At 46.7% G+C, this 24,327-nt stretch overlaps 1 protein-coding gene across 1 annotated transcript in view; it reads right to left on the bottom strand.

Moving 5' to 3' along the window:
* DIAPH1 (diaphanous related formin 1) overlaps positions 1–24,327 on the bottom strand; it is a 1,314,985-nt gene that overhangs the window by 661,153 nt on the left and 629,505 nt on the right. Inside the window, exons 10-11 of the mRNA XM_086931364.1 lie at positions 17,252–17,362; positions 16,840–16,958 (exon numbers count right to left, since the gene is read on the bottom strand). Coding sequence (XP_086787490.1) covers positions 16,840–16,958; positions 17,252–17,362 — 230 coding nt within the window. The remainder of the gene's footprint in view (positions 1–16,839; positions 16,959–17,251; positions 17,363–24,327) is intronic.

Raw genomic sequence — 24,327 nt, 5'->3', positions numbered from 1 at the left:
AAAGATGGAGTGTGACAGGCTGGCGTGGTGGGGAAAAGTATGACTGTTCAAGACAGTCGATAACACATGGGGCACTGTAGATGAGCCTATATTGAGGTGCTGGAAGTGCAAGGGCTTGCATTGTTCGGGTCCGAGGACAGTATAGCCCAGCCTACTTGCAAGCCTCAAGGTTTGCAATAATCTTGTTCTTGCACAATCTGTTTAGAAGTCGTTGCACTATGTTATTCAGATTGTAACTATGTCAGATAAACCAAGTTTATGCACGTAAGGCAGATGTGGAGACGGTGTACAGAGGATAAGGAGCCTTTAAGGCAAATGTTAAGGTGCTATTGAATAACCAAATGATGAATTATTTTATAGTGGAGTCAGGATATTTATTTGTATTAGAAATGGTGGGAGAAAAATCTAAAAACGCTCCCTCTTGTAAACAGGGTTAATAGTGATAGGAGGAAGGGCTGGAGGGATGTTGAACATGATGATGATGTTCTGAAGAAGAGGGCAGAATAATAGGAAGAGAGTGAAAAAACTGTGAGGGATAACATCATAAAATCTATGAATTTCCCGGATCATGCTTTGATGGGTGGACTGTACGTTTGTCCCTGCTTTTTTTGGAGGCAGGACTAACTTAAATGCTACTCAAAGGAGGCCCCTCTACCGCCTTCAGAAATTGCGAGGATGCAGTTGGGGAAGTCACGGCCTCGATCGAGTAGGCTGTGAAAGCAGAAAAGAATACACCAGTTTTCAATACCCAAAGGATACATGCATCAGTTATCTGGGTCCAGTGCTAGTAGTGGAGAGAAAGCTTTTGATAAGGAAGCGGAAGGCTCCAGCCAAAGGCTTGATGTCAAGACCCTCTGACCTTAAGTGTCCATAAGGCACTTGCCAGTTCAAAGGACATGGTCACGGAGATGACGTCTGGATGGTGTTCAGCAATAAGAACTCATTCACCTAGTGTTCCAATACATTCTTCGATCGAAGGACTCTAGTTACTTTCTCTTGGGCCTCTTGGTTGGAGCTGGTAAACAAAGAGTGGTGCTAGTATCAATGGGGCCCTTGAAATACTAGCAGTTGTATGTGCACTGCACAACTCCAAGGCTGAGCACAAACTATTTTTAAGCATATTCCAAGAAAAATTCGATAGAGTATCTGCCAATCCTGTACAATGATGTGTGCTACAAATGGTTCTGTTGGATTTCACAATTGCTTTGTAACAATAGTAATTCATATTCAATTTTATCAGACAAAATAAATCAAACATACACCACACAATATACTTATACCAACATATATATATATATATATTATGTGAAGTTCTTGTCATAAATATGGCTGTTATACAATCACATTTATGACAATTAACATTAAGAAGAAATTTTTACACAAAACATTTTTGGGACAAATAGTGACGGACGTGCAACATGAATCACATTTCACACCAACATAAAAGGCTTCTCAAAAATCATGGTGTTCCTTCTTTTTTAGATTTCAATGTGGTTCAACTCCCACCCCATATTGGTTTTAAAATTGTATTAGATGGGGAGAGTGACTCAAGACATGAAGTACAAGTTACTTGCCTTCGGTAACGGTGTATCTGGTAGAGACGATTTTAGCCGCAGATTCCTTAACGTAGAATTATCCCCAGGTGTGGGACTGGATCCGGAAACTTTCTGCCCAGCCCAGGCGTCGTCTGCGTATGTGACGTCAGCAAGGTCACATAAGTCCCACCCGGCGCGCCAAAGTCCGTTTTCTTCTGAGAACTTTTCCGCGCCACAACGCGGAACCATCAGACAAAACTCTGGGAGTATGGGAATAGTGTGCGAAAGAGCAGAAAAGGGGAGTGGTGACAAACAACACCAGAAGGAGCAGTGCCAGATACTGCAGTACCCAAAGGTAGGGAAAGAATAAAGAACAGAGCACAGTCCTGAGCAATAACCCTGCCAGTATGTAGACAGCCCCCCCTGGACACAAGGAACATATGTAAAATGTCATGACAACATGTAGCAGGACTACTACCCCCACCAAGAACAATGAAAGAGGAACCCGTTCCAAGACAAGCAGGAACACCAAACCTCCAAGGCAAGCCCAGCACAGAGTTCAACAACCCTCCAAAGGAACAAAGGGCAAAGGCACAGCCAGACGACCCCCAACTCAGAGGTTAGCTAAGTGGCCAGAACACTTAGCAACAAGGGGAGCGGGAGGGGAGGGAAAAGAGCAAAGGCAAGCCCCAATCCTGGAGCAACTAGAGCAGAAGGGCACATGAGTATCTATCAACCCATCCTTCAATGCGCCAAAGAGGAGGAAAGGAACAAAGAAACAGGACAAATCATCCTGTCAGAAAGAACGAAAGAGCACTCACAGAAGACACAGCCACCCACCGGAGGTGAGTGCAGAAGACCAACCAAGGGACCTCGCAGAACGGGGAGGAAGGGTGGGCCGTGAAGGAATCTGTGGCTAGAATCGTCTCTACCAGATACACTGTTACCGAAGGTAAGTAACTCGTACATCTGATAGAGACTACTGGCCACATATTCCGTAACGTAGAATAGATACCCTATCCATACCCACGGGAAGGAGGGCCTGTGAAAGGACCCCACCAGCCTGGACATAACAGAGGGTCCCACAGGGGACAGTCCAACAGACAGGGCGAGGGGAACCCCTACAAGCAGAACACCACCGACCCCAAGAGGGGTGTGGGAAGAAGAAAAGAAGAAGAAACAGGAAGCCCGTTCACACTCAGCAGAGGAAACCGGGACAAGGCCATGGGAGGCCGATGCACCCCACGCCCCTACAAGGTAACAGAACCTCCATCCAATGCCAGGGCAAGGAAGAGGAAATAGAAGAACAACAACCTAGAGGGCCCAAGGAAATGAGGGAAAGAGGGCGAGCCCCCCCACCGGGAACACACCCAGCGAAAAGGGCAGCTGAGCCCACCACAGCCAGAAGTCAATAGACTAGACAGAACAGCGACAACACCAATAAAGCAATCAGACTCAAAAAGAGTAGCCCAGGGCACCCAGGAAGACCGCCTGAAAGAGGGAGGAACAAAAAATCCATCTCAGCCCCAAGGACAAAGAACATGAAGGCGAAGAAGGGCCCGGACACACCTCAGAGAGGGGCCTGCACAAACAACCCAAAAAGAAGTAGAACCAGAGCCACGACACCAGGCCGCAGACAGCAGGCAGACCAGGGGAACAGTACAGCGACCCCGGAGAAGGTCACCACCAAGGCATTCCAGTTCAGCAAACAGGGAATTGCACCTGCGACGTACGTAAACGCCATGGAGAGAAGAGGCCCGAAGGCGACCACAACTCCCCAGCATAGAACAAGCTATATAACAGCTACCACTACCCCACATAGGATATGTTAAGTCCCAAGACATGGGAACCTTCTTAGGAAGAATCATCTGCAGCAGAGGACAACATAAAGAACCGCTGGTAAAAAGCCCAGCAAAGGCTTGTCAATCACCCAAAGAGAAAAACAGGAGGCCTAATCTCAGGGCCAACCCGGTGCAGATAACTCAAAGCAAAAACGCACGGTCAAGAAGTGCCGTCCAGCAGCCAACAGAACCCCAGCCTCAACAAGGAGGATTCAAGTAGCCACGAAGCACACAGAACAACTAGGGCGACCCGCCCAAAAGGAGGAACACCTCCAAAACTAGCTCAAACTACAGGTCACTGAGGGGGAGAAGGAGGATGAGGAAGAGGAGGAAGAAGAAGAGGCGGCCAAAGCCCTGCCAAGAACCTCCGGATGGCCGAGTCTGGCGGGGCATGGAACAAAAGAGTGCCATCAAAGGGAACACCAACCAGTCGTTCCTGAACATTCTCAGGAAACAAACTGTCCCGAGGCCAAGCATGGCGTCGAAGGGCAACCGAAGAAGCCATGGCACGACCAAGCACCTCCAAGATGTCCAGAGCCGAGCGAAGAATAAACGCCGCCAGCTCCCGGCCATCCAACGCATGGTGCCGCAAATCAATCAGAGCATCCTCCTGCGAAGCGGCAGATCCCAGGGACTAAGCCTAGTCCCACAAACAAGAGGTGGCCCTGTCCAACACACACAAAGTGTTAAGGGCCCGCAGAGCCGCACTGGTCGACACAAACAAATTGCGCTCCCAGGAGTCCAGACAGCGGGCCTCCTGTGATGGAGGAGACAACTGAGGCGGCAGGGAGGGAAAAGGCAGTCGGCAAAAGGGGGCTTGAGGCAGGGGGGTGAAGGGAAAGACACAGCGGGTCACGGGGTGCCGGAAGGTGCCAGTGCAGAAGGTGTTGGGGCACTGGATGCCCCATGGCAGGACGCCCCCAAGTCCCCATCAGGGAACAATGGAGCAAACCCTCAAAAAGAAAACAGCAGCTCCCTCCCATAAGAGCCCTGGCGGAGAACTTCCAAAAGATGATACACGGGAAAATAGGCAACCGGATCACCCATGCGCAAAATACCCACAGCCGTGGACACAGCGCGAGCGAAAGCCACACCCGCCTCCGTAGGGCCCGCAGTTGGGGAAAGCAGCTCCTCCGTGGGCGACAGCTGCAAGCTAAGGCAGCCGTCCCCAAAGCCAACCGGAGTGGCCAGGCCCGGAAGGGAGAAAGAGGGACTGAGGAGTGGGGGACCTGTGGCTCCTATGGATAAAACCGCGGCTGCGACAACGGCGAAGAGCCCTCCTTTGATGACGTCGGGGAAAAAGCCACGACGCAGCGGTCCATCTCTGGTGAGGACAAAACCAGCAGGCGTCCAACCTCCGGGGAAGAGCGGGCGTCCGAAGAAGAGTCCACGACTCAACGCCTGTCCAGCGCCGTAGAGTCAGCAACTCGAGGCAGGACGTAATCGTCCGGCGCCAAAAGAGACGCCGGACAGGCATCCTCCACACCACACAGCGCAGGAGACCGGGGCTGGGCCGTAGCCGAGGTGGCAAAGATACGGCGTCGGAACAGCACATACTCGACCTCCGACGAGGCAGCCGTATGCGTGGAGGGACGAGAGGAACCCGGGAAGTGACGAGGAGTCCCCTGCTAGCCCCGACCCATAATAGGACGAGGGGAGGTCCACCGACCCATGTAGCGCCCCCCAAAGCGGATCCTACCTCCAACGAGGCAGCCGCCTGATCGGAGGGACGAGAGGCGCCCGGAGGAGGACGAGGGGTATCCCGCCAGCCTCAACCCATGACGGGAGGAGAGGGGTCCGCCGACACCTGTGGCGCCGCCAGGGCCGGCAGCTGCCGGTGCCGTAGCAGCGTACCTCAGCCTCAGACAAGGCCGCCGCCTGCTCAGAGTGCCGAGAGGGGCTCGGGGATGCGACGCAAGCCACAGCAATCTCCCGTGACACCACAGGGACTCCCGCTGGAGTTTGCGGCGAGGAAGAGACGTCGTGGACCGAAGGAGGGACCCCCGAAGAGCCGCACCCAAACGCCACTACATCCTCCGATTTTGGAGCTGAGCCAGTCGGCGCCAGGGCCGGAGCCGCCGGCGACGACGCGGAGCGACCCGCACAACGCAAGGGGTGTGCCGGCGTCCCAGGAGGGGAAAGAGGAGGAGAAGCCAGTGAGGCCTGCAAAGCCGCTGCATATGTCTCCATCTGGGCTCTCGACACCCCCTCACCGGGAAACAGTGGATAGGGGGACGATACGCGGGGCTGCATCACCCGCGGAGAGCCCACGCCCCCAACAGGGCGGAAACCAGCCCTCGGGGACAAACTGTGACACTTACCGACAGGGGAGCAACACTCCTGCGGCATAGGAGAGGGATGAGGACGCCAACGACGATGGTTGGTCGAAAACCTTCTGCAGAAGCTGATCGAGGTGACGAAGCTGATCTCTCCGCTCGCCTGTCCAGAAGTATCATCCGGCGCCCCTGCCGCGACTTCAACTGTTGGCACGCCACACAATCAGTGGTGCCGTGATCCTCCCCCAAACACCACATACAAATGAGGTGAGGGTCCGTTGCCGGCATAAGACGTCCACACGACGAGAACGTCTTAAAGCCCGAAGGCATCCGTACACTGTTGAGCCCCCTCGCAGACATCGCACGCCAGCACAACCTCAACATCATCTCCTACGCCGACGACACCCACTGAATCTCTCCCTCACCAACGACCCCGTCACCGCCAGAGCCAACCTTCACGAAGGGATGAAAGAGGTAGCCGAATGGATGAAGAACAGCCGCCTGAAACTGAACTCGGACAAGACGGAAGTCCTCATCCTGGGATCCTCACCCTCCGCCTGGGACGACTCCTGGTGGCCCCACGCCCTAGGCAGCGCACCCAAACCAACAGACCACGCACGCAGCCTGGGCTTCATCCTTGACTCCTCCCTCTCCATGACCAGACAAGTCAACGCCGTCTCCTCGTCGTGCTTCAACATCCTGCGCATGCTACGTAAGATCTTCCGGTGGATCCCCACCGAGACCAGGAAGACGGTCACCCAAGCCCTCGTCACCAGCCGTCTGGACTACGGCAACTCCCTCTACGCCGGAACCACCGCCAAACTCCAGAAGAGACTCCAGCGGATCCAGAACGCCTCAGCACGACTCATCCTGGACATCCCCCGTCGCAGCCACATCTCCGGACACCTGAGAGACCTGCACTGGCTCCCGGTCAACAAGAGAATCACCTTCCGACTCCTCACCCACGCACACAAAGCCCTACACAACCAAGGCCCAGGATACCTCAACAGCCGTCTCAACTTCTACGCTCCCAAACGCCAGCTTCGATCGACCACGCCCTCGCCGCCGTCCCCCGCATCCGGAGAGCCACCACAGGGGGACGGTCCTTCTCCTACCTCGCCGCCAAGACATGGAACTCCCTCCCGACCCACCTCCGCCTGACCCAGGACCACCTCGCCTTCAGGAAGCAACTCAAGACCTGGCTGTTTGAGCAGTAGCGGACCCCCCTCCCCTAGCGCCTAGAGACCCTCTGGGTGAGTAGTGCGCTATATAAATGCTTTGATTGATTGATTGATTGATTGATTGTTGCCACAAACACACCGCAACAGCGAAGGAAAAGGCCTAAACAGGCATGGAGCACGCACCGGATCCGGGATGCACGCGGAAAAGGAAAAAACTGACGTAGGTGCACCGGGTTGGGACTTATGTGACCTCGCTGACGTCACGTACACAGACGATGCCTGGGCGGAGTCGCATGATGCCGCCCGCCAACCCGCTCAAAAAATGTAAGGACTCTTAATATCAAGAGAATGCAAGCACTTTTCTGCTGGTGTTGAAGGATTAGAGAATAAAGTAGATAAGGAAACAGACTGGCTAATGTTGAAATCCTAAACTACCGTAGGGAGTAAACTGGGATGTGTTCTCATAACTACTCATCGCCCCCCGAGAACTCAAGCAATTCTGAAGATTTTGATATACAAGTTTAATTTGGTGTACATTTGGCGAAGCAGGATGGGGGAGGCAAGAGACTTCATCTTCTATAGCAAAAAATATGTCCATCACTCTCGTATTGATTATTTCTTATAGATCAAGACCTACTAGGAGAGGTAGAGGTTGTTAAACATCTGCCAGCCATTTTTTACAGACCACTCAGCAGTTTTACTTTCTCTCAGGCATCACTTAAAAGCGGGTCTGAGAAGATGGACCTTAGATAGGACGATTTTGCTAGATGAGGGGGTTACATTACGTATAAGGAATCAGGCTATGCTATTTTTAAAGGATAACATTGGCACAGCTAAAATTCAAGTCGTCTGGGAAGCATTTAAAGCCTTCTTAAGGGCAATAGGAAGTTCAGTAATGGTTGGGATGAGGCGGGCTTTGCAGAAGAAAGAGGATCAACAAATTAAATTAATCAGGCGAAAGGAACAGGTTCTCCAGAAGGCATCATTGGAGGGATCTAGTAGAGTTGTTTGTCTTAGCATGGAATTAGAACAACTTCAGGCATATTCTCAGGGGCAACTTGACAAAAGATTGCTTGACAGGTGGGGAATAAGTAAGCTGCGCCACTTTTCATATGGAGAAAGGTGTGGCACACTTCTGGCCTGGAAAGCAAAAACTGAAAAGTCGAGAAACCTAATTCGAAATCTAAGAGATGGCGATACTGGAGCTTTATTAGATACGAATTCTGAATTATGTACAGAGGCCCGTAGATACATGTCTGGATTATATAGTGATGATATTTCACCTGGGAAGGAGACTATAGAGGCCTGGCTGAAGAAGATTGTGCTCCCGAGAATAAATAATGATCAAAAGGAGGCCCTATGGTCTCCCGATTGAGATGTATTCCAAACTCTTATACATCATTGTTTCAGTGCTTAAAAAATTATTTTTAATTCCACATTTCTTGATGGGGAAACAGTTTCGCAGTCATGGGCCGAAGCCACTATCACCTTAATTCTGAAGCCAAATAAAGATCCCCTGGTAGCAGAGTCATATAGGCCAATATCTTTATTGAATTCGGACCACAAGGTCTTCTCAGGGATATTGGCCTGTATGTTCTCCAAGATTATTAAGGGGATTTTACATCAGGACCAAAAAGATTTTATCCCTGGGAGGCAGTTAAATGAGCTCACCTTTCTTATGCTGGGAGTTGTGGATTTGGCCGAAACACAGAATCTACCTGTAACGGTAGTAGCGGAAGACGCTGCAAAAGGGTTTGACCAGGTCCACTGGCCCTATCTGTCGGAGGTACTAAAAATCTTCGGGTTTCCGCAGAATATAAGGGGAGTTAAAAATATATATTGTATGTCTAGAGCTAAGGTATTGGTCAACTGGTTTTTATCTGACTGGTTTAGCAACACACGAGGGGCCAGGCAGGGCTGTCCTTTGTCCCCACTTTTATTTAATCTCTATATTGAACCGTTTGCCTCCTTGATTAGAGCCGACCCCCATATTCTTTTGTTTAAATTTGTAGACTTGGAGGTTAAACTGGGGCTGTATGCCGATGATTATATACTCTATACCACCAATCCAGTTGAGGCATCCCAATTTAATGGTTAAGGCAGAACCTTTCGGGAGGGTTATAGGGTGAATAGTGGGAAGACTGAAATCATGGAGTGGAACCAAGACAGGCAAAGCCCGGGAGTAAGTCCCAAATGCGATTTTTGGGCGTTGTAATTACACAGAGGCTGGAGGATGTTACCAAAGCTAATTGGAAGAAACTCAGCGAGAGGTTGGGAGGCTTTTGGCACGGTGGTCAAATTTACCTTTAAATATCTACGGCCAGGTTAATCTTATTAAAATGACTGCCATCCCAAAGATTACTTTCCTTTTTAACTATATCCCCAAACCTTTTGATAAGGCTGAGGTAGCCAAGCTACAGGGGGAAGATCTACAGCTTTATTTGGTCCACTAATGGCTCAAGGATATAGTGGAAAAAGCTTAGGAGGAGTCAGGATAAGGGGGGAGCGGGGGGGGGGGGTTTGTGGCTCTCCCGAATTTAATGGCATATTGTTATGCATTTCACTTTAAGAATTTTCGTATGTTGGGCCGTGGCCTGGTGCTGGCAAAGATGGCCGCCTAAAGGTCAAGCTCCCCCGGGGCCGAGCCCCAAACCTCAAAATCTGACAAAATCCCTGCATTGTTGATCCCAGAACGCCTGCAGCGCTGTCGGAACATCAACCCGCCCAACTGCCGTGAAAATCCCATCGAAAACTGACAGATATCGCTTGGTGTTCGGACTCCGAGTCGGGCAAGGATTACTAGGGGAGGCCCCATCGTGGAGATCAGGAGCGGGCTATATATCCGCCCCTTCGTGGATCCGGAGTGACTGGGGGCCCTCACAGGTATGGACCAGCAGGACCTCCCAAACCGTGCCGGCCCATGACCCGCCACTGTCTGCTAACAAGATTTTGCTTGAATATCGGTGGTTGTGATGAGGGCTGGGAGCCTGCTGCCTCGGCCTCCCCAGATCTCAGCCTGCTAGCTGCTGTGGCCTGAAGGGTACCGAAACTACATGGATAATACCGAGTTCTACATTCTGCACCGCCCGACAGTGCTCGGAGTTGGAGATTGGGCGGAGGGTCCCCACTTCATTTCCCCCTCCCCCCAGATATACATCCTAGGTGCCTGCTGAGACAAATGTGCGACCGGCCCTGTGGGTAATATAACTCCAGCAAAGACACCGGGTGTGAACACCGGTTGAAGGCGGAGGACGCGGAGCCCAAGTGGCCTCTACCAGGCGACTTCTGACCAGTTAATCAACCGTGTGTGGCTTCTATTTTGGAGCACGCACGCGCTCTCTACAACCTCTGACTAAAAATGTGCACAAAAGGCCCCAAAGCCTGCTACCCCAGCTCTGGAAGCCCAGATTAGGTGGCACTGGGTGGAAGGCCAACGCGTGATCGGCTGGCTGTGGTAGTGATCACCGAAGATTGCATGCACAGTGGCGACCTGGACAGACACGGAGGGATCCCTCAACACGACGACCCTGCGCCCACTGACAACATTGCAGAGTTGTGGCTACATCTGATTCGTGCAGGAATCCGCTGGAGCAGTGGAGTGATGCCCGCTGCCTGCCTGGCAAGACAGAGGATCCAGTAACGACGCCATTGCCAACGCTCAGCGGAGTGGACCACACCTGGGGCCTGTGTTGGGGCAACCCAAAGAAACAGGGGCCACCCTAGCGATCAGAGGTCGTCGACACACACACGCAACTACAATGAATCCCAAGGGTGGTGCAGCGATGCAGACAAACAAGCTTGATAAATACACAGTATCGAAGCAGGCGCCATCGGACGACGAGGCCCAGAGTGGGCAATCTGGCGACAACAAACCGTCCCTCAGCTCAATAATGGCGGCCATTCAGGTCCTGGGTGCCACACTCGAAACCAAAATTGACATGGTGTCCATTGAAATTAACTTGTTGAGAGCCAACATGAATAAAATGACGGACAGAGTTAAGGTGACAGAGACGAATGTCACAGAGCTCCAAACATCAACTAAAAAGCTGGAAGAGCGGGTCCAACAACTGGTACACCAACACTGCCAGATGGCCCTTAAACTCGAGGACCAGGAGGGGTGGGCCCACTGCAACAATATCAGAGTGGTGGGGGTCACAGAGGGCTCAGAAGGGCCAAATGTGGATCTCTTCCTTGAAGACTTAATCCTCAACCACCTCAAACCGAAGTGGTTCTCATCTCTCTTCACCATTGAGAGGGCGCATCGAGCACCAATCCCGCGACCAAAGTCTGGGGCTGCTCCCAGGACCATCGCAGAAATCCTCAACTACAGGGACCGCGACGCAATTTTACAAGCTGCCCGCCTGCAAGGGGTCTCCGCTATGCGAACACCACGGTGCGCCCCATTCCCGGATTTCACTCTTAAAGTTTAACAAGAGTGGCATTCCTTTGATGGGATCAAGAGGACACTAAAAGACAGAGGCTTAAAGTACATGATATTCTTCCCTGCAAAGCTCAAAATCATCGCAGACGGGAAACCGTGTTTTTTTTCGACCCAATCGGAGGTGCAGACATGGTTGGACAAGGTGACTACGCGGAAGCCAGAAGCGACCCTAGGAGACAGCTGGAGAGACACCTGTGCCCACTCGTCAGTCTCCGCAGATGGCAGGTCAGAATCAGACGGGATAAGTCGGCGATCCTGGAGGTCGATATCTATTAGACCAGTGACACTGGAGGCCAGCAGAGACTGAATGGATATTCCTATGGTGTTGTACTTGTGGAGCTGCCTCAGCAAACTATAACGTATGATGCTTAACGGGACGGGATGGAGGTAGGGATGCGCTATACGGGACTGGCCCTGCGGGACTAATGGGCTCTCACAATGACACTCTCCTGTGATGGTTAGGGGTGGGCCCCAAGGAGCCAGAGTCGGCGCTAGCCTATAATTGTTGATCTGTTCATTGGGCGATAGTTGGGGATGTGGGTAGTTTTAAACCTACGCAGCAGGGTAGCAGGGAGGGGGGTGTTGATTTCATGGGAGAATTATGTTCAAACTTATTGTAAGCAGATTTTAGGGATTTTGGAAGGAGGGTTGTGAGAGGGGCAGTTACTGGTCACGCAACTTCTCTATTCTGGTTGCATTGCATGTTTAGAAAGTACGGCAGGAATCCTATCTGTAAAAATGAGACCACAATGGGATAGGAGTCTTAAGCTCCTCAGTTGGAACGTTAACAGGTTGGGGACAAGGTATTGCGCTCCAGTACATAAAACTACAGGCTCCAGATGTCGTACCGCTTTTGGCCGCCATAAGTGTGGCAGGGTATGCTCAGATGTGAGTCCCTTGTTCACTTTGCCACTGGATTCAAGCAAGCCGGGCTAAAGGCGGCTGGAATGCCAGAAACCGGTCCTCGGAAGCTTGTTTCCGGTCCAGGGAAGACATGGCTTGGCAGTTCGGGCTGGACTGTTCCCATGAGGCACAGGGTCAGACTGATTTGCATATAGCCATGTCTGAACTGGGGTGGCAGAGTGGGCTAAAGAGCAGTGATTGATTAAACCCAGATCTTTTGACTGGGTGTGAGTGTTTTATTGATTCAGATGCTCCGTCCATCACCACCCCCTTTTGTACCGTGTTTAAAATGCCCAGCACCAGAGTATTTTGTCGGTTTTTGTTGGAAAGGGTTGGGAGCAGGATCAAGGGACTCAGTTCAACTTTACGGCACATTTCAAAAGGGTTCCACACGCGCTGTTGATTAATGGTGCACTAGCGCACAGGCTGTTTGTCTCTGATCTGATCGCCTGGCTGAGGTAAATTGAGCACTTTTTACAGCATGTAATTATGCATTCAAAGGCATTTGTTTTAAATATTAAATGTTAGAAAGTAGATGTTACTGGTTTCTATTTGACAAACTGGCATTTATACAGCAGGCTTATCCCGTGCATGATCTTGATGTGACGACAATGGTTTGGGTTTCACCATTTTTCATTGCAAGTTTACGTTTGCCTCTAATTTGTAACTTTTGCATTAAGTGTTTGGCACAGAGCATGTTTTTTTCAGCATGGGTGAGCATGGGGTTCGTTATACCACAAGGTGCACATGGTATTATGCTTTTAACACTTGCCATGGGCGTTAATTTTCTAACTGGTGCTAATTTTTCACAATAACGTTTATTAACTGGTTCACTGCAGTTTTGTTTAACCAGGGATTATTATATTTATTCATTTTCTGAGTGTAAATAGCTTATGTTGCGGCACTTAACAGATCCATATTCCATTAAAAGAATTTAATGTATTACTATTAAATGTTTGAATGCATACTGGTTACTATTGGTTCTGTTGAGGCTGTTTTGTATCACTGCCACCCCTGACAAAAGGCTTATGCCCGAAAACCATTGGGTTTACAAATACCTCTGTCACATAAGATGAATGGTGAATCCCCATATGCTGGAGAAAAACACCTGCATTGAATACTGGAATGATGCTGCTTATACTGAAGAATAAAATAATGAATGAAACATCTGACTTAAATCTGTTTAAAATGGACTAAATTGTGTTGATCACATCATTGTATGTCAAATGGTTGTGCAGCCAGGGACTGGTGCCATCTCTGGCATCAGCTAGTGACAAGTATTGTGGTATATCTGCCAGCAACATGCCGCTCAAGACCAGGTGGTGAAAATGTTGCATTCACACTGATTATATGATGAAAGTGAGGAGTTCCCAAAATCAATTCCTTTGCCGTCAGTATCTACCAGAACAGTCTAGTCTAAATGCCTAACATAACCCACAACACTCATAACAAGCCACCTAGGAAGATGATAGTGGATGGTCTGTTTTTGGTTAAATCAACAGTGAGTTGCAGCTCACTTTCAAAATAGTCAGTTATTAAATGCCTGTTGATGTCATTCAACGGCATGTGGTTGATTCACGTTTCACCACAACTATGCCTAGTAGTATATGAGGTTGTTACTGACAACTAATAAAAACTGTTCTAAAAACATTGAGTCCCAGGCAGCTGGCAGAATAAAAGAAGATGTGACATGCACTTGACTGATATAATTGATATCGGTTAGAATTTGGGATACTTGTTGACAGGGGAATTCACACTGTCCAAGCAAGAACTACAATCCTTGTCAGGGTCAGATACACATCATATATTAACCTGTGCTCACTCTCTGGGAGCTTGGCACAGAGCAGTCAGGCTCACCTTAGGAGGCAACGTGTAAAGTATTTGTGCAACACTTCAAACAGTGAAACGCCACACAAAAACATACCACAGCCAGTTAGAAAAACAGAGCTTAACCCCTTCCATGCTGATGACGGCCGGGAGCCGTCATGGCACACAGTGCTTGTGTGCTGATGACGGCTCCGGGCCGTCATGACCGCAATCGGAATGTACCGCAGAGGCGCAGAATTGCGGCCGTGCCCAAGGGCTTAATATAACAAACAAAACAATACCAAAACAAACAATAATAATAAGTATAACCGGAGTTATGAATTTTTAAAGAATATCTTGAATTATAGTGCTTAGAAGCATAAAGCGTCAACTCTGGCTATCTACCCGTGCTAGACCGGGTCAAATCCAAAGGTTCAGGCTGACCGCGATGGAGCATGGGTCAGATACAGGGAACAACCTTCTCCCACTGCAAAATACCTTGGTTGTGTCGTTGACAAAGATCCGATGCTTGAAGCAGAGGAAGCGGTGCATCGTCGGCGACGCACCAGTTCTGAGCCATGCAAAGAGGCGATGTATCAAAAAAGCAGGTGATGCACCGCGCTGGAGGCGATGTAATCTATCCTCGCAGCAGCTGCGATGCGTCATTGTTGAGGGAGATGCTCCGGTTCCGAGCTGCACAACAAAGAGATGTGTAGACTTTCACTGAAGCAGCACTTGATACCCACTTCCAGGGGCCCAAGACTGGATTGGCACCAGTTGGCAGGGCAAGACTCTCAGAAGGCAGAGTCCAGGTGGTATTGGGGACTGATTGGAAGTATTTAAGGTCCCTGAAACTTCAAACAGGAGGCAAGCAGACAAGCCCTTTGAGTCACTTTGGTTATGGGTTGGAGAGATGCAGGTCCAGTTCTTCTCACTCCCAGGCAAGAAGGCAGCAGGCAGCACAGCAGGAGTCCAGCAGAGTAGCAGTCTAGCAAAGTTGCAGTCATTGCATCACCAAAGAAGTCCTTCTTCCTGGCAGAGTATCCACAGGTCCAGAAGTATAAGGAGTTGGTGGTGTCAGAGGTCCAGTACTTGTACCCAGTTGTGCCCTTGAAGTGGGGGAGACTTCATTGAAAGGACTTTGAAGTGCACAGAGTCCCTGTCCTTCCTTCCAGGGGGAATACAGCCCTTTGTGTGGAGACAGGGGATAGCCTTTTCAAGTGTCAGCTCTTCCTTCCCATCTTGCCCAGAATGGCCCATCAGGTTGTGGATAGCCCAGCAGTCACACCTAAGCTCCCTTTGTGTGTGACTGTTAGAAGGAATGCACCAAGCCCAGCTGTCACCCACCCCAGACATGTATTCAGAAACAGGCAGGAGGCGCCAAATGCCTAAAGTAAGAAAATTACAACTTTCTAAAAGTCCAAAACATATGGAGCATCATGGCGCTCCAATATGGGGTTAAGGAATAACTAATTTAAGTGTCATATAAGCGTGTGTAGAACATTCATGTTCATTTTCTACATTACAGTTACCCCGGAGGAAGGGCTTATTGCCCGAAATGCATTGGGTTTATATGAATGAGGCCTCCCTGAATGAATTGCGGATTCCTACGTGCTTTTGAATATAGCCACAGATGGGCATTTCTTTTGTATTTGAAAAAAATAGGAATCATTCAGCCTTTGATGGGATGGAAACAGATGAATTTTGGTGAAAATGAATGGGTCTTAATGTGATGATTAAAATGGAGTACAGTTGATAAATGAGGGTCTGGGGTATTACATAATTTAGCTGTGCAACTTGTAATGGAGTGGCATGACGCTGCATATGATTTGGAATTATGCATCCATGCTTTGGGGTATGGCAAGATACAAGTCTACAAGCAAAATTGAGACTGGAGCGTTCTTAAAATTTTAAATGAAAGATTGGAGCACATGGTGTGCATTCTTCCACGTGTATTGGATTCAAACTTTCTAAAAGTGCCATTTTCAGAACTACAATTTAAAATCTAACTTCACCATAAATTGTGATTTCAAGTTGTGATTCCAGAGACACCAAACGTGGGGGTCACATATTGTCTCAATTGGAAATTGCATTTATAAAATGTACTAAGCTAATACCAATGCTAATCTATGGGAGAGATATACCTTGCAATAGTGAAAAACAAATTTAAGGGTTTTCACTACCAGGAAACATAAAATGTGTATTTTGGTTCTGGCAAGAGGGATAACTTGCAAGGTCGACATGACAGTTTTATACTACATACACAGGCTCTGCCATTGCAGGCCTGAGACATGTTTAGAAGGCTACTTAAGTGGATGGCACAATTCGTTTTATTAAATGTACAGGCCCTGGGCACATGCATTGCACTTTACTAGGGACTTATAAGATATTAAATATGCCAACTGTGGATAAGCCAATGTTACCATTCATTAAACAGACATAATACCGATTTCAGCAAAAGCGGAGGAGGAAGGCAGAAATGTTTAGGGGTGACCCTGCAGAAAACCATTTCCAACAATATCCAATGCTTTTATTACCTAATTAGTCATTTGGAGATGACAGGACTATTCAGCTGACTGTCAAACCACATCGGATGACTTGCCAACACTACTGAAATATGAAATAAAGGTTATCCTTAAAAAATGGATAATGTGGACGGTCATTCTAGCTTCACCAAAAGTAGTCTTTAATTATGTCCCATGCTCAAAGAGACATAACATACTACTACACAATCTGAGAATAGTACTTTAAAGCATGTTTAACCTCATACTAGATTAGACAGCTGCATAACAGCAGTGAAACAAGCAAGAGTGCCTTTCTATCATCTTAGTTCAACCTTTTCCAGTAAAAGGATATTCCATTTCAATCTTGATGTCATCTAAGCGGCTCTTTAAGTCCTCAGAATCTCCTTCACTGTGCTCATCAAAAACAGCAAGCTGCAACTTCATTTCTTCATTCTCAATTGTTTGGAGCTCCTATAAAAACAAAAACAAAAATCACATTACTGATGCATCCCGTCTTCTATACTTCAGAAGCAACCCTGAAGCATACCTACTGGGATAGGAACCAAAGTGGAAAAATATATAGGCAAGTTTGGTATTCCAGAAAAATATCAGCTGCTCCATGCCAGTTTTTGCAGATGGTTAAATGTAAGAATGAAAATAACTAGAACATACATCAATGCTCTCCTAAAGATTAAATGTGGATTTTTACTTCTTTAACAAATGTATTACTTTGATCCATATTCACAGCCAAAGAAATGCTTTACCTTGAGAATATGATTGAGGCCTGAGCGCATCAGTTCACTGCGAATGTGCACTCGAAAATCCAGCTCGTCTGCTTGGGTTATCAAAGCGTTGATTAACAGCAAACAGCTCACCTGTGGAGAAAAAAAAGGCAAGTTACATCCATGCTCAATAAATCCAGAGTACATGAACCTCTCACAGATTAAATAAATGTCCTCTTGAGAAATGTGCTCCAATCAGGTCTGCCAATAGTACGTAAAATTTCTCACAGAACATCTTTAGAACGCTGACTATTCAACATGCAATCCCTTATTGGAAAAACACTTGTCCTTTGTTGAGTTTTATACTTCGTTCTTCATTCTTTGACATTAAGTTATATTAGTTATATTAGAAGGCGCTTCAGTCTTCTGAGGTTGCAGCAGAACTGTGCCTATCAAGAGGTATTTTCTTGTATCTAGAAAAAAAAAGTGTTTATTACCAAGAAGGTGAACAGCGATAATTTTAATGTTTTTTCTTATACCTCTAGATATCTGCTAGAAGGAGGTTTATTAAAGGGATGCCGAATCAAGAGCGATGAAATGTGAAAATACCTTTAGAGATTGGCAGAGAAGTGGTGTACATTTTACATTAAACTAGTTAAGGTAATTCAATATTTTGCACATGGGTGACTGCAGTCTGGTGGAAAAACTGATGACATTTATTTTTACAAGAGAAACCTCTTTCAGATTCCATGGTGTCAAAGCCCAGAAGGATGGATTGCGATAGAAAATGGGTCCCTTCTTTGAGTTAAGTAGTCAAATAAAATGCATGGAATTGTTCTTCGGAAAGGTGAAGGATACCTATAAATTAGAAGTCCCTTCAACATATCGATACAATGTGCATCACTTTGCAAGACAAGATCTAGACTTTGACCCACGGGAAGTTATATATGGGGAAGGAGGGTAGAGAGGACAAAAGAACTGGGAGTAGAGAAAGATAGAAAGTGTGAGTGTCTACAGCGAGTGTGACCGCAGACATGGGCATAAACACATGTTAATACTGCTCATTACTGATGTGAAACTTGGACCAAGTTATTGTATGTGCTTGATCTCTGTAACTCCAATAGGATCCCTTCTTTAGAATACATTTTAAACATGCCTTGGGATAAATTCTGATTTGTTACAGCTGTGTGGATCTCAGCTGAGAATATCTGTAATATACTTTTCACCTAGCAATGAGGCTAAAGCAGGTTGAAACCAGCTTTGGGTGCTTGTGTTACCACTCAGAGGGGACCTGGCCACGCAGCTCAAGTTAGACTGTTACGATAGGAGCATGACTTAGCTGATTTATATATGGTTGGTTCCTGTCTTAGGTTGCATAGTGGGTAAAACAAAAATCAAGCAATCCACACACCATATTTTAGTTTTTTTCTCAATGCGATGTGCATGCCTAGACATGGGTCCCCTGCACACAGAGCCACATCACCAAGCTGAACCACACAGACGAGGCCTAAGTAGGGTGACCTGGTATGGGATAGCTGGTGTTTCAATTCAAATAGGAAGCCTGGCCTGGCACCTCGGTCTGGAATGTCACCAGTGAAGCAGGATTGAGGCTCTATTGTATATGGCTGGCTCATGTTTGAGGTGGCGTGGACCGGAATGCAGCCCAGATTAATTATCGGGAGCAGAGATTAATTCAAGCATTCCACCCATCACTTCTTTGTTTTCCCTAATATTTTGCAGACCCCAGTAAATCGAAACAGATGTGTCAAGGTTTTAAGTTGCAAAACTGCTCCTGGAAGGCCACTTGCTAAGCTGCCACTGTTTAATCACCATTGTAGAAGAATTATAATTCTAATCTTAACTTGAAAGCCCTCAAAAGTAATCTGGACCCACTAACTGTTCAATTCGTGCTACATGGTCCTCATCCTTAAATGCAAACAGGATGGGATAAGCTGTGTCTAAGTCGGTATTTGATACTGCAATGCCTTGTAATGCAAGGGTGACCCAAGATCATTAGCTGAACTGAGCAATTCTTGACATGCTGGCCGTAACGCCATAGTCTCATTATACAAACTGTGATATTGGAAGTAGCTCAAAGAAAGTGAGACTTAGGTTAGATGGCTGGACAATCAGCTTTTAAAAACTGTCAGATAGTACACAGTTTGCAGTTATACAGCACTCTAGGTCGCAAACTGCTGCTGAATTATCCGCTTGTTACCTAATTGTGATAATATGTGAATGCCTTTTTGTTCGAAGTTGAACTGTTACTCTGGCCAAAACATTTGTAATTATTTTTCCAGATGATATGGACAAACAGAAAAACGTTGAAACTATAATATCTGTCTAGTAAAGACAGCATACTTTCTTGAACTTGTTATGCAAAGGAATATGGAGGGGAAGCTCCTAAATTTCTGGAGTCATGTTGTTGGTTGGAGGTAATCGTTTTCTGTGGGGTTATTTGGATGCTACTTTGGTCTAGCCCTCGTCCATGTCTTTATTTCTTGATTGATGATGATGAAATAGCCAATGTTAATGTCTTGGTCAGTCTTTCCCAAGGTAACTTCCTAGATGACCCAATTTTGTCTGAAAGAAGTTATTGCTCTCTTTTTTAAGTAACAAAAGTAAGCTATATGGAGAGATTTCACAGTTGTTGACAGTTTGGGAGGATTGCCAAAGCATTCCAGGAGATGTCCTCCCAAACCAAATACACTGGGCCCCGGGCGTTCGGGTCCTCGTGCAGAGAACTGTTTGGGTAGGGAGATCACATGTGCCCTCCTCTTAAAATACAAATTGGGCCCCAGGAAATGGGGGTGCTGGGGCACTTAATGGGCTAGGGAGGGGATCCTACAAATGCCCCCTCCACATAGATATATTATAAAATTCCATCAACACTTTTCTCATGTTGCTGGCAGCCAATCCGAGTGCTCGCTCCCACAGGGGAATCACTCCAGTGGGAGCGAAATGTTCCAAGGGAAAAAATCTCTCTGGGTCAATTCAAATGCTCTATTTTTAAATTGGCCTCCTGCAAGACCCTCGAGGGACTCTCATATACCCAACCATTCAAATATACATATATTTTTAACCTTAATTTCTGAAAAAATGAACTGGGCTGGTTTACGTGGAGTGGTGTGGCTCACTGGTTAGAGGCGGCAGACCCGGAAGCAGAGGTCGGTCCGGGACCAGGGTTCGATTCCCGACGCAGCAGGGTCTTGGGCCATGGTCAGCGGACTCGATAATTCTCGCCTTGGTGCCTACTCCAACCATGGGTCCCACTCAGCAACTCTGGGAAATAGCTTGCTTAATCTCTACTAACGGCCCCATCAGCGCAGGGGATGCGTGTCTTCACCTTGGAGATGCCCAGGAGGGACCATCTCACAGGGAAAGCCAGGTTGGGTTCCCCAGCGGTATACAGCGCCGGGACGCCCCTTTGCTGGGGCAACTGTGCACGTTACAAGTATACGACATTTAACATTTTAACATTTTTACACTAAATCAAAAAAGCACAATCGGCGCACCAAGAGCTAGCTTCCTGCCAAATTTGGTATAATTTCATTCAGCGGTTTTAGCGGTGGCGCTTCTTAAAAAAAAGTCTATGGAAAATGCATGGGGATTTTCCATCTAGCACGTCCTTCTTCAAATTCGTATGGGTGCTGATCCCTCAAAAGAACAGGTCCTGTTCTGGAAACAAAGCTGGCCAAACTTCCTCTGCCGTGTTTGCGGAGAATTTGGCAAAAGCTTATTACACTTTTTGGTGTATTTGCCCTGCAGTTAATCAACTTAGACAAACATTACTCTGCCCCGTATTTTTCTCACTCAAGATCAGATCCTGCTGCTGCGCAGTGATGACATTATTGAAGAGTAAATCAATCCAGCTCCCCTGCAGAGCTGCCAAGTTCCTATTGCTGACACAATTACATCTGAAAATAACGGGTGCAGCTGGATATTGAGCACTTTGTTTATAATATATATGGACTTCTTTTTTGCACACTATGATGTTTTAATAACGAATTTTTCTAATTCATAATGTTCTTAGCAGCTATTTTAGCTTTCTCTGCAAGGATTTTAATTAATTTGCAAATAAGCTATTACTTACTTGCATGATGATTTTGCATTTTTGGGCCACTCTTTTCTCAGCCCCCGCATAACGGATCACCCTGAAAGTTTCCAGGAAGGAGATGAAGTGAATTTGCTTTGTTTTTGAAAGGTTTTGTAAAGATCAATCAAATGGCATGAAAGTTATTCCAAACAAAAAAGCGCCTTGTCTATGGAAAAGCAATCCCAACTGTAACTACCAAATGGATAGTGTATGTATGTGGCGTATATAGATAGCTATAGATATACACACACACACACACACACTATATTATATATATATATATATATATATATATATATATATATATATATATATATATATATATATATATACACACACACACACACACACACTTTAAAAAACTCAGATTATCTCTTGTACGCCATGACCATACACATTCACAGGGTTAATTGGTGTTTTTGTATATAAAAAAACATTATGAACCCAAAAACAGACTGAATTGTTTTGGAGGCCCCCGTTTTCGGTCAAGAAAAAAAAGGACTAGACAACACTTAGCCAGAAGGACAGAGACAAATTATCTGAAGACAAGTTCTGAATTCATTCAGAATGGAAGGTTGCCTTAAAGGCACCTCCTTGCCGCCCCACAAAAACGCTCACAAACACACCTGTTCCATCTTTAGCCACAAGAAGCCCAAGGAACATAGATTGGCAATTATGCCGAACTCCACCAAGAGGATGGCAAGAAAGTCACATGGGTTCTTGATCTTCGGTAATGCAGTTTGGGTTTCATTCAATTTCAGTGAGAGTAACATAAGCTAACCTCTGTCTACTTATATCAAAGAAAATGCTATTAATAAGGCTGTACTTCAACTGGATGATCACATTCACAAGCTTTATCAAAAGGAAAGACAGCCGATAAAGAATGACTATAGTTCAGGTTGTAGCATATTAAACATCCATTAAGCACCATTAAAAAAAGCAAGAGAGTTTCTGTACCCCAACAGTCTTATGACCAAGAGAAATGGAATAACTACGAACTTTGAAGATAACCTTATGTGTCCTTGAGGGTTAAGAGTTTACAATTTGGTAGGCCTCGAGATAAGACTACCCATTAATTAAATTCAGCTAAATGTATTTTCTGTCTCTAGGATTCTGCCAGGAAGGAGATTGCAAACAAGGCAATAAAAATGTGGCAATGTTTCTTCCTCTGTGCAAATAAATCAACCAAAGTCAGACTCTGTATTGTATATTAGCAGGGTAGCGACAAAAGTGTGTTTACATTGATGAGACATAAGTGTTTTATGCTATCGTTTTAGTATTTGTTTGTATGGTCTGGTTAAACTGGCCAACTACTTAATAACTAAAAACAAACCTACAATCTGACCTGGCACAAGGGTATTAAATAGCAGTGGCATTATTGTCATTCAGTCGCTATGTGGTTTCATACTTTGAAATGCTTATTGGGTATTTCAGTTAGGTGTTTTCTTGACCTACTAAGAATAACTATGTCACCTTCACTGGGATCCCTCAAATTCGAAGGACTGCAGTTTTTCACCCAACAGGTGTCCCACTATGTTTGGTGGCTCATACAGATCACAATACAGACAACCACTTTCATAAAAGTAGTAGTAGTAGTAAAAGAAGGAAGTAATCCATGAAAAATGAAGGCTGTATAACTAGTGCCATGGAATAATTGCCTCAACAAATCAGTCTTGAAATACACCGCACAAGTAAACATTTTATAGAAATATAAATTCACTAATCCACTACACGCAACAAAACTAGCTGAGGCTATCCTCACTCATGACATTGACATTGCGTTCCTCACAGAGACCTGGCTGAATAAGATATGTCCTCCTTGCCTAGACATGCTGGTACCACCTGGTTTCTCCCTCATCACCAAAGACAGGATAGATCAGCGAGGAGGGGTTGCTATCATCCACAAGGATAGTTTGGTCCTCTCGGAAACCACCTCTTTTGATTAGGATTCATTTGAATGTCTATCCTCCATCATCAAGACCAAAGATAGTGGTTCTTTACTGTGTCACCTGCTCTATCACCCCCACATGGTAGAAACAACGCATTTGGAGAACAACTATCCGACCTGATAGCACAAGGTGCACTCGGCGATTCCAATAATTTAATTCTTGGTGATCTGAATCTACGATGGAACGAGACACACAATCCTCTGATCCAATTGTTATCCAGCCTCCTCTATGATAACAACCTTAAACAATACTGTACTGAGGAGACTCATTACCAAGGAGCCACATTGGATGCCCTTATGGCGCAAAAGAACTTAATCACGGTCAACCACATACTTCCCGTCGCTTGGTCAGACCAACACATGATCCTATTTCATATCAATCACCCCATCATCTCCCATTAACCTCCACAAGACCCCCCCCCGCACCCAAATGGATGAGAAACCTCTCCCAAATACCCCTGGATATCTTGGAAGTTCAGCTAAGCTCACTTCTCCCGGACAACAAAGCCCACCTCTCCACCAATGACCTCACTAACCGGTACAATTCCGAGCTAGTGTCCATACTCGACAAACTAGCTCCACTAAAGCTCAAAAGAAGCAGAGCCATTCCATCCAGAACATGGTTCAACGCTGACCTCAATGCAGAAAGGAGAAACCTAAGAGACAAAGAAAGAAAGTGGAGAAACAACTCGACCGCCATCTTTCTTGATCAACTGAAATCAGCCAGTAGGAAGTACAACAACGACATCAAAAACAAGAAATCCAACTTCTTCCGCGAGGCACTGCACAAGGCCAAAAACAGACCGAAGGAGCTCTACAGCATCATTAGACAACAAACTTCCAAACCACTGTCCTCATCTGTACAGGCGTCCAAAGAACTATGGGACAACTTCGCCCACTTGTTCAACGACAAGATTGCTAGAATCAAACTATCATTAGACATCAACGAATCATACCCCAAGAAAGTATCACGGCTGTTTCTCATGCCCTCTCTCCAGGCTCCTCTCACCCCCTGGCTTAGCTTTCGCCCCGTTCAAGAAACAGAGATAATCTCGTTCATCTCCACCTCCAAAC

This window comes from Lissotriton vulgaris, chromosome 7 (genome assembly GCF_964263255.1).
Source record: "Lissotriton vulgaris chromosome 7, aLisVul1.2, whole genome shotgun sequence".
In the NCBI taxonomy this organism is placed as follows: Eukaryota; Metazoa; Chordata; class Amphibia; order Caudata; family Salamandridae; genus Lissotriton; species Lissotriton vulgaris.
Note: the sequence above shows the minus strand (reverse complement) of the source record. Positions and strands in the feature narration are given on the sequence as shown.